The 11,728-nt window shown below is 35.2% G+C and overlaps 2 protein-coding genes across 27 annotated transcripts in view; both read left to right on the top strand.

Moving 5' to 3' along the window:
• Positions 1–11,728, top strand: part of vdac2 (voltage-dependent anion channel 2) — a 259,631-nt gene that overhangs the window by 205,476 nt on the left and 42,427 nt on the right. The window lies entirely within an intron of this gene.
• The window catches only part of marchf8 (membrane-associated ring finger (C3HC4) 8), a 259,237-nt gene that overhangs the window by 243,369 nt on the left and 4,140 nt on the right, over positions 1–11,728 (top strand). For 8 of the 26 annotated variants that reach the window (XM_073919828.1, NM_001327919.1, XM_073919830.1 and 5 more), the window contains 3 exons: positions 1,375–1,510; positions 5,347–5,361; positions 10,327–10,374. In XM_073919828.1, the coding sequence (XP_073775929.1) occupies positions 1,375–1,510; positions 5,347–5,361; positions 10,327–10,374 (199 nt within the window). The remainder of the gene's footprint in view (positions 1–1,374; positions 1,511–5,346; positions 5,362–10,326; positions 10,375–11,728) is intronic. The other 18 variants (NM_001161435.2, XM_009307236.3, XM_073919836.1 and 15 more) reach the window with 3 other exon arrangements.

Genomic DNA, 11,728 nt, shown 5'->3' with positions numbered 1-11,728 from the left:
AAAGCTTCCTCTTTCCAACTTAACACTGTTAATGTTCTCATATTAACCCTTTTACATATAGGATCACACTGGTATAATCAGCCTTGGCTGGTCCCTGTAACGTACGATCACACCAGTGTGATAACGTTTAGAGCACTACAACATTAAAATCTGACCACCGCACTGAGGAACAGTAAGAAGTGCCCAGCGCTTGTCATAAATCACAATTTATCCATGCTTTCAAACAAATAACATTTATTTTAGGTTTCAGAAATCAAATACACATAACTACAAAAAAAAACATACCACTTAAGGTTTGTAAAATACACGGATCTCTACGAAGACGGTAATAATTATTGTTTTTCAATATAACTGGACGATGTGCATTGTTCATGTACCACTATAAGATGTTGTTTACCTTCATGTATTTTGGAAGAATAATATAAATAAACATGACTTAAATCCAGCTACCTGCGGTTGTTTCTATATAGGTAACAGCTGCGATCGGAAGTTAACAAGTATTTATATTATTTATTAAATTCTGCATTAATTTTATTTCATTAGCGCCTACTTCAACCCTAAACCCAACCCACACGGTAATGTAAAAACCTTAATATATGTACAGTCACAAAAATGATTCCATATTGCCGCAAGTATCCTCAACTGTATTCCATCTAGACTTCACTGTACTGCAATAGATACAGCTGAGCATACTTGCATCAATATAGCATGATATTTGTGACACTGTACAACAAATAATATTTTTAGGTTATTGTGAGGGTTAGGTTTAGAGTCGAGGTAGGGGTAGACCTAATAAAATACAATTAATGCGTAATTTAATAAATACTCCTTGCTATCTTCTGATCGCAGCTGCATCCCTTCTAGCAACAACGGCGGCACCCATTACCAGTCATATTTAAAAACTTATGCATGAAAGTGTTAAAAATAAGATCAAGCATGCAATGCAAAATGACTTGATCTGGCAACATGGAGTAGCAGTGGCAGCTGCCATGCCCTCTGTCTGCGCATGTGACAGCTGCTGCTAGTCAGGGATGTGAATTTATTCTGCAACATGTCTACAATAAATCTTTCATTCATAGAGGTTTAAATTAATATCTCGAACAGGCTGATCGGGTATGATCACTCTGTTTTTATTCTGGTAAAAGCTCTGCTGATCTGGATTCTAGGTCATAGAGACCTGAGAGTCCAGACATCACTCACACTAAGACGCATAAAATATTCATAGAGCAGAAAGGCCAGGTCACCGATTTCGTTTGTACAGCACTCTGAAGTACACAGACTACTATATTGATTGCAATCATCAAAGTCTTTCTTTTACAACAACAGTTGTTTGAGAGTCTTTTATTTTTTGTATGTTTTTTTTTCTCTTTGCAGTGGGAGAAGCTTCAGATGACCGCCAGCGAGAGGAGGAAGATCATGTGCTCGGTCACTTTCCACGTCATCGCCATCACTTGCGTCGTCTGGTCACTCTACGTCCTCATTGACCGCACAGCAGAGGAGATCAAACAAGGTTAGGACTACCAGCCTGTTTAGCTCATCCAACACTGTCTGCCTGCTTCCCTACAATCATTTCCCCATCCTGTTACCTGTAATGAATGATCACATTCCTCTGACTGACAGCAACGGAGATCTTTATGCATTCATTACCCGCACAATATGCCTGTCTCATTGGAAAGAAGTGAATGTTGGGCTACTTGTAGTTTACTAATCAAAAAGGTTTAGGACAGTTAGAGTTTTTAAAGAAGCCTCTCGTGTTTTTTTTTTTTTCACAGCAAAAATTTATTGGAAATTATGTAAATAATGCTTTTATTTAGCAAGTATACGTTTTAAATTGATCTACACCTATTAAAAATGTCACAAAATATTTCTTTTTCATGAATGCTTTTCTTAAAAAAAAAAAAAAAAATTAAGCATCAAATTAAAAATGAGTTTTGACTGGAGTAATGGTGCTAAAATTCAGCATTGAAAACACAATCAACAATCAACAAATCAACAACAATTGTATAATAATATATATATATATATATATATATATATATATATATATATATATATATATATATATATATATATATATATATATATATAAATTAAATATCCTACTGTTCCAACACTTTTTACAGCTAGTTTATGAATACCAATGACAGTTAGTGGAATTTGATCTGGTTTTCAGATTTAAGAAACATTTGAAGATACATACTTTCCCACCTCATAAACAACTTATACAAATTAACATCAACATCAAGGCCCTTTAAACAAGCAAACAACTGCAATATTCATAATATACACATGATATACACATGTAAACATTTACTGCATCTATAAAACTTAAGTGTTATACATTCCAAAATCATTTCTGTTTGTGGTTAAATGTACTTTAGAATTTTGTACTTTCTAGGTATAGCTGCTAAATAACAGCAGTGACAAGAATTTAGAGCACTTTTTGTATAGTCCGACTAGGGTCAATTACCATCCAGCATTTACCAATGGCAGACTATTAACCCACAGCTTGGCCAATTTATAGGCTGATAAATACAAAGCTAGACACATTTTTAGCTTAAAACAACCCATGCTCGTTGGAGAAATATGCTTCAGTCCATAGTTTTTTGTGAAACTTCAAAAACATATTTAAAATATACATTTGACTGCAGTTTTGAGATATAATGAACACTATAGGGGCAGTATGACGCCAACATTTTTTGTTTCTTTTCAGACTAATAATACAGGGACATGTTATTGATGTATAAAGGATTACTGTGGTGCAGCTCTAGATGCAACACCAAATAATTAACCCCAAATACTTAACACTGTCTATGATTTGAAATCGAATAGGTTTTAATAGCTAATACCTAGGTTTTAATTTCAATATTAATCGAAATCGACAATTATAGCCTGTAATCAATCTACTTTTTTCCAAGTCGATTATTTTCAATTACCTTGCCTAATGCATGTGAAGTCACGTGACCCTGTTCTGTTAACTAAACGTCGCAACAATGTACATTGCGAGCTCTGTGATTGGTCTGTTTGGTAGCGGTGACAAGTGTGGGCAAGGCGAAGAGTCGCAGAAGAGCCCGGTGGAGTGAGTGTTTACAAGTGTCGAGTCCCGTGGAGGAGCTCCATATGGAAACTTTTTTTTTTGTGTTTACCTTTTGATTAAAGTTGTTGCACGTCCGCCAGTTCTTGAGCCTAAAGCTGTGGTCACACTGCACTTTTCTCACCATAGACTTCCATTCATATGTATGCGAATGTGTCAGACCGGAAACGCAAGCTCGTACGTCAAGTTTCGCAGTTCGCTGCATTGAAAAGTTCAAGCTTGGTGAACTCTGACCAGCAAAATAGCATCACTTCATTGCATGAGACCAATCAAAGATCAAAACATGACCTCTCTGGACAGGAATTTAAAACATGGACCAATCGCTCGCTTTTTTATTGTCTAATCATCTTGTTTAATCCCACCCCTTTTCGCAGCACTGTATGACAAAATTTCGCACACACAAACTCTAGTGAGACTGCGGCATTCCTTTGTACTACATTGACGATGATTGGAAGCTGCACCAGAGCACCTTGAGATGACATTTTCCATTATATTAATAAAATCTTTGTTTACAAAAGATGCAAGAAATGCACTGTTTAAAATATATTATACAGAATATACAAGAGTTATTTTTAAGCAATGTACCCTTTCAGAAATTCACACATGTAACATCTGCACATATTTACTGTACAAAACCTGTCTGTAAACTATGAGAGCAAAAAATAAACAAAAAAATAATCGTTCATTAATCGTAATAAGTTAAAATGTTAAATTAATCGAGATTTTGATTTTAGGCCAAATCACACAGCCGGACTGCTTCACTGACAGCAGGAAAGACCAGAAAGAAACACAAATTCAGAGTCGACTAAATAATGCTGCATAAAATATTAATTACATCAAATTAACAGCTGCACTGGATAAAACATTTAGCACAGCCTTGTATGCATTATTTGAACAAGAATAAAATGTTCATCCTAATACATTAAATAAATGTTATAGAAAGCAAAAACTTTACTTTCTCAAGCATCAACATATTGTTACAACACCAAATTAAATATATATTTTTTTATTGTATTTCTTGAAAAGTAATGCTTGAATTAATGATCTGCCAGATAGAACCTTATAATTCCAAGCGGAAAATGACTTTTTAGAATGAGAAGGTTCTATCTGCATTGCCCTGTTTCATTTACCCCAATTTGCAAATTTAGGAGAATTTCGATCATTTACATTTAGAGTGCATTTAGGGTCTCTGTCATTGTTAATGTATGAAAGAGAACTGCTACACACATGTTGTTTGCTGTATGGAATGCAGAAAAAATCTATAGCTCAATATCAATAGCTCGAAATCATTTAGAACGCAGATAGAACCTTATAATTCCAAGGCGGCAATATTTTTGTAATGAGCCTGGGTTGCCATATGATGGTAGTTTATGATAGTTAAATAAAATAAACACCTTTCAAATATGACTCGTGCCATATATTAGAAGTATTCTGGAGGTATACAATAGTGTTTGGTAAAAAAAACAAACCTAAATTTAAAGTATATTTAATGAAAATCCTAGCTGTGAGTATTGGGTTTTTACACAACTGTGCATTAATAAAACAACAACAAAATTTCAAATCCTCACACAAAGAGGTTTTTTTTAGACTGTCCAAAACAAGAGCTAAAAAAAAAACAGGACTAGAACAATAATAAATGATGACTAGTACCCCCAATGCAAGACTTGATTTGCCCACTGATCATCTCTCAAACTCAACCCAATCGATACCATTAGCAAGCTGTGGAGCTCAGGGAGCGGATGCATTCGGAGAAAATACGCCAATGGATTTTATTTCCATAACGGATCGAGCAGGGTGTGCGCGCTTGAATTAAACACACCATCCCCTTTTAGCGCTCTCTGGATGAGTTTTAGTGCTGACCTCGACCCGCTTGCGGACGGGCGTCTGACAGCAGGCACTTTACTGATTTGCTCCCAACATTAAGAGCCCATTCACACGCGCCTCATTGTAGAAGAAGTGTAGCTTTGAGGGAGATCTTTGATCACTGTTTCCATGGCCACACCATTGACTTCTCTTCATCCTGCATGGTAAAGCTTGAGCAGAGTCCAGCGCAGTGCATGCACACACACACACCCACCCACACACGCACAACTGAATGTCCATTCCTCATTCATTCATAAGTCTAATTGATCCAACCAACCACTTTAAAACATGATTCCCACTCTCCTGGCCCCCCCTGACCCTTCACCCCTATCAGTGGCTTCATCTTTTGCCAATATAGAAATAGTAACAAACTCTTTTTAACCATGCAGCGGGGAGAATACCAGGTAAACGCTTTTATAATTACCATTTTTTTCCTCTTAACTCTTCCCTCTATCTTTTTTTTGAAGGTCTGAATGCTAGTTGCAGCTTGAATAAAGGCAATAATTCTTCACAGCCAGAATGCGTTGTGAAAGCGGTGTGCCCCATACTGTCAGTTGTGAATATGCCGGACAAAGGCAATTTCAGGCTTGATGGCCACTTATCACAGCCTGAGCACTTTTTTTTCCTCCTGTCTAAATCTATTTTCTGTATATATTCAGGCACAAAAGATTAAAGTGAAATCGGTTGTACATGACTGCGGAGGTAATGTGTGGAACAAAGAGGCTGCGCTGCATTTTAATGGGCTGTGGCGTGTTTTCATCGAATTGGAAACTGACATAAATCTGTATCGAACTATACTGCTGATGTCTCTCAAGCAGACGTGTGGTTGTCGGTGTAATGAATGAGATGGACCAATCAAACTGGCCTTTTGTATATGATAAGGTAGACTGTAATAAGCAAGATATTGGTTTTCAAAAGGCTACCTGTATGCAGTGGATGAAGTACACAAATGAAGTAAAAGTTCTGATATTATAATACAATATTACTCAGGGAAAGGTTATATGTGCTGCAAATTATCTGAATTTGAAGGTTTTACTAAAGTTGAAGCACAAATGTACTTGATTTTATTTATTTTTTGTACTTAAGTATTAGTTGTGAAAAGTATTCATGGATTAATGTTTATTTATTTGGCATGATGATGTTTTATTTTTTCTTAATTATAATTATTGGGTATTTATGAGTGCAAACAACTTTTAAGTTAGTTTACCTTAAAGGCTGATTCATACTCCTGCGTCAAGCGTATGTGTATGCTCCGGGGCAGCCTTTGTGTGGTTGCATAGCCCTCACCTCTAAAAAAAATGTAACTACACGTCGCAACGACGCGTATCGCAAGCTCTGTGATTGGTCAGCTTGGTATCGCTGACGAGTGTAGGCGGGGGTGAGGTCCACGCAAACCTGTTGGAGCCTGTGAAGGAGCTCCAGATGGAAACGTTTGTTTTGTGTTTACCTTATTTACATTATTAAAGTTGTTGAACATCTGCCGGTTCCTTACTCAGAAAGAGCGAGTTTTAACTACATTAAAGTACTGTTCAGAAAAAAAAAGACCAACGAAGAAACAACACAGAGGAACATAAAAATCTATTGGAATCTAGCGTTTCGGAAGCAGCGTTGCCAGATGTATAATAATTATAATATTTGCACGATAATTTCGACCTCTGTATATTATATGATCAATAATAAAAAAATCCTATAGTATAATGTGCAATAAATTTCAGAAATAAATTTCAGAATTTTATAGCATATACATTTAATTTCATTGTAATCTTAGAGCTTATATGCTTATTGATATAGCTGCATCTTTTGTCGACTATCTGTGAGGAAAACGTGCAGTTGCAGTATGTTTGTTTTTCTATTTCATCTTGCGTTACATCTACTCAGCCAATGAAGTTGGAGACAGGCTCTCTCTCACAAGTTAACATTCCTGCTTACATGAGCCCATTTAGATACTCTGAATGGGCTCATGCACACCTCAGAGTGTGTTAAAAATTCTGGAGAGTGCACTGCTTTCAAACCAAACGGCACTATATTGCGGTCCATGATGGCATCTAATTTTTACCGCAAAATGAATCCCTTAACATTTGGCAACACGCATGTATAGAATAACAGCGACACTGAGGTAGAGTTTAAACTTCCCCACTAAGGTACGCCTAATTGTCGTTTTAATTTTTTTACGTATTGTGGTAATTTGCACGTTATGTCAAAACGCTATTTGTCTAGATACTATCTTAATACTGTCCGTTTGACTCGTGTACCATAATTTTCCTCCAAATACAATAATTTTGAGGTTCTGGTATGATACTTTGAAATTTCGAATCTGGCAACACTGTGTGGAAGTGTTATTGCAGAGCAACACAAACAGCAATAAATGCTGGGCAACGCGCAAGACTTGCGCCGTTGGTCAGGTCATGCAGATCCTTTGATGCAGAATTATAAACCAGGCTTAGTATCTAAAAATGGCTGAAAACAAAATGTATATAAATGTAAATGTGTGCTGACAACCATGTTTAATGTCTAAACATCGCAAAGCAGAACATGGCCAAAATTAGTTTGAAATCATAGTATCTGAAACTTTGATGGTTGCATTCCTTTAATGTATAGTTGTACATACACTGGGCTTATGAAACAGCTTGTTCCATAACAGCAGATCTACTTCACAATCAACTGACAATAATGACCTAAATATGACATATATTTAAATAATAATAATAATAATAATAATACGACCTAAAATTTACAATTAGAAATTGCTGTAAACGGTTGTGGACAATAAAGCTCATAGGATCCTGCTGATTTTGTGTCAGACTTATGGTAATCAGAGACTCTCTTGAGTATCTTTTGAATCAGTGAATTGTGAATTGAAGTCTCTCTCTGACCAATTCTTTTTAATTAATGAACTCATTGAATTTGAATTGGTAAACAATTAAAGTCACACTTTTTGGATAAAAAAATGCTTATTTTACAAGTTCCCTAGAGTTAAACAGTTTTAAAAGAATTTTTTATTTTTTAAATCTTTTCAGCCTATCTTCAGGTCCAGCGGCAGCACTTTTAGCTTAGCTTAGCATAAATAATTGAATAGGGTATATGCCAAGCTAGTGTTCTTCCCATACTGATAAACTTCTGGTGACCTGTTATTTTGAACTTTTTTCCATTTTATACGGTTCCTTTTACAGCATCGATGTTGTAATGTCATTAAAATACATTCAGTTAAATAAACTTTGGCATTCATTTAGTTGCTCAAGCGTAAAACGAGACAAAGAGCCGTTTACTCACACATGCCCGTCAGAATTGGCAGGCTAGCGCAGAAGCTCCATTGAATATACTGGGGTAAAATAAATGCTCATATTATAAAGACATGGCGGATGAAAATGTAATTTAATGCAGTGCTTCTTGTACAACCCGAGACCCACTTTATATCGGATATCACTCAGCCAGTGGAGATCGCTGATTTTTAAAGAAAACAGGCCTTAAACACGCCGGTTTTTGCATTGAATACAGTTCGCCGGAAGCTCTTAACCCAGGTTACTGGCAAATTAAAAGTCCTATTAGCATGCTTCGCCATCTAGCCTATTGGATAAGACTATTAGCATCTAGCTACAATAATTCAAAAAGTTTTGATAGTTTTTTTATTTAAAGCTTGACTCCTCTGTAGTTAGATTATTTAAGACTGATGTAAAATGAAAAGTTCTTTTTCTGTAAATGTTATTTCTAGGTTGATGTGACTAGGAGCTATACTCAATTTGGCGTAATTATCTTTGGCTAATAATTTAGAAAATTTCCTTGCTCTGTTAAACATTATTTGCGAAATATAAAAAAAAAAATGCAAACAGAGTTTAATATTTCTGATTTCAACTGTATATATTTACTATATTATGCAGCGGTATTACCTAGTTACCTAGCTGTGGACTATTTTCAGGTGTTGCATAATACTATTGCCAACTACGGCCATGGTTCGACAGTTAAGTTCCTTGATTTTTATATTGGATTGAGAATATATTTCCTAGCCAAAGTAGCAGCTTGTAATTATTTAATTGGTTTAACTAGATGAAATGTATTTAATGTTAATTAAAAAGAAAGCACATGTCATTATCAAAGATTGTCCCCATCCCTTAAATCAGGGGTGTCAAACTCAATTCCTGGAGGGCCGAAGCCCTGCACAGTTTAGTTCCAACCCTGCTCCAACACACTTACCTGTAGATTTCAAACAAGCCTGAAGGACTCAATTAGTTTGATCAGGTGTTTAATTAGGGTTGGAACTAAACTGTGCAGAGCTGCGGCGCTTTTGGAACTGAGTTTGACACCTGTGCCTTAAATATTACAATTCAGCTTCTGCCGTCAAAAAGAAGTTTTAGGCAACCTCAAGTAAAGAAAAACATGTATTAAAGTGTTCTTTGTGTCAATTGCCATTAGATTTACTGGGTTTTGAGTATGAATGGGGTTTAATTGAGTTTTTAATTTAATTTATATGATGATATTGAATGTATTTGTGTTGCCTGTTTTCTGTGATATGTGAACGCTGATGGGGTTGTGTGGTGAAGCCAAAAAATAAATTTCCATATATGGACAATAAAGAAAGTAAAGGACCAAGTTTTAGGACACAGTGTAACTATATAATAGTCAAGCTTTAAATATGAAAATAATTGAAACTTTTAATTGAAATATTTGAGCTAGATGCTAATGGTCTAATCAGAGTTATGATTTATGCTAAGCTAAGCTGATCTCCTATCAGACCTAGAGATCTACTGAATGGAATGAAAAAACTTAACTGTTTAACTCCAGGGAACTTGTAAAGCCTGTTTTCAAAAAAAAGTAGAGTATTTTTTTAACCTGTAACCTTTGATTTCCATAGTTTTTTCTAGTATGGAAGTCAGTGGTTACAGGATTCTAAGATTTTTCTAAACACCTAGATGCTAATGGTCAAATCCGATTCAATGATTTACGGTAAAACTTAACTGTTTAACTCTAGGGGACTTGTAAAATGAGTTTATTTCCAAAAAAAAAAAAGTGGAGTGTTTCTTTAACTAGAAGATAATGTACATGACAATTGTAGCTTTTTCTTAATCATGATTGAATTTCACCATATTTTTCTCAGCCCCAAGTGGAAAACACCCGGTGAACTGTTATCTATACACCTGTTCTGATCTGATCATTTCAGTTAGTGAATCTTTAACTAATGACTCACTCTAGCCAGGTTATTTTATTCAGTAAGTTGCTGACTCATGAACAAGTCAGATCAGACTAAATTGCGAATGAATCTTTTTTTGATTTGCAAGCCAGTTGAACAGGTTAAAGCAGAAGAAGTGTGAATAGCCTGTCCTGTCTGTGCGGCACTAACCTTATTCTCTGCCCTCTGCCTCTCGTAATCATGTCAGGTGGACTAAAGCTGCATCCCGGCTTGGCTTACGGAGGCTCTGAAAGCAGTACAGTATTCAATGTCTAAGGCCTTGTGCTTGAACAGACCGTAGCATTTAGAGACTCGCTGTAGAACATGGCAATTCACTCACACTTGATCTTTCCTGACATTTCGAAACGCTCTATTCCACATAGGAAAGCAACTGTAAACAACTCAAAGGTTGGCTGAGTTTATTTCCAACGAAGATGGATGGAGACGCCTAGAACGTCTTAGCCGCTGGCCTGACTTTTCAGCCATTTCTAATGATTTTGGTCGAATGGTCAAGGGTGAAGATGCTGTATTTGCATTTGGAAGCATAGCCCTATGTCCATCGCTGGCTCTGTAGAGGCTTGAGTGGGATTTCAGGACTCCAGATGCCTGTTTTTTTGCACCCCAGCTCCCCTTTGTTGTGCTTGATGTATATTTTAGACCTTGTGCTGTTTTCCTGAATCACTTTGTATGCACATAGACTTACTGTAATGTATTATTGCTGTGTAGGGCAATGTAAGCATCACTCTTTAATGCTTAAGGATCACTGCATATGGGTCAATGACAGAAATGTTTGTTAAATTAAAATGTAAGGGTTTGAAATTAACTGTTTAACTAACTGTTTAATTAACTAACTGTTTAACTCCACTTTTGTTGGAAATAGGCTTCACAAGTACTCTGGAGTTAAACAGTTAGTTTTAACATTTTTGTAATCCCTTCAGTAGATAGCTTAGCTTAGCATAAATCATTCAAAAGGATTAAACCATTAGCATCTAGATATTTGGAAAAATGTTAGAAACCTGTAACCACTGACTTGCATAGTAGAAAAGCTATGGAAATTATTGGTTATAGGTTAAAGAAATACTCCACTTTTATTATTATTTTACAAGTACTCTGGAGTATTTCTTTAACCTGTAACCATTGATTTCCATAGCTTTTCTACAATGCAAGTCAGTGGTTACAGGTTTCTTACATTTTTCAAAATATCTTCGTTTAATTTTACTTTTAATTATAATATTTTTTTTTTTAATAATTGTATATAAAACATATAGAAAATAATGTTTTTCATGGTGTTTAAAAATTTGAAAACTGTTACATTTTAGTCAGGTGTATATTCAAATTTGATTATTTTCATAAACCTTGACTAATTAAACAGTAATCTAATTCTATATTTAATAATAATAATATTTGTATTAGTTCATTATTAAGTTATTATAATCATTATTTTAACTTGTTTTTCTCCATTATTTCATAATATATTAGTTTTTAGTTTTGACTCAAAATCTTTTAGTCATTAGACTGAAATACTTCTTTAAATATTTTGAAAGATTCCATTTAAAGTAATTGTCATTGACCCTTATGTTTAAATGTTAACAAATATCAGTCCATTGTTG

Source organism: Danio rerio, chromosome 13 (genome assembly GCF_049306965.1).
Source record: "Danio rerio strain Tuebingen ecotype United States chromosome 13, GRCz12tu, whole genome shotgun sequence".
Classification (NCBI taxonomy): domain Eukaryota; kingdom Metazoa; phylum Chordata; class Actinopteri; order Cypriniformes; family Danionidae; genus Danio; species Danio rerio.
This window is presented reverse-complemented; position numbering and strand designations above follow the sequence as displayed.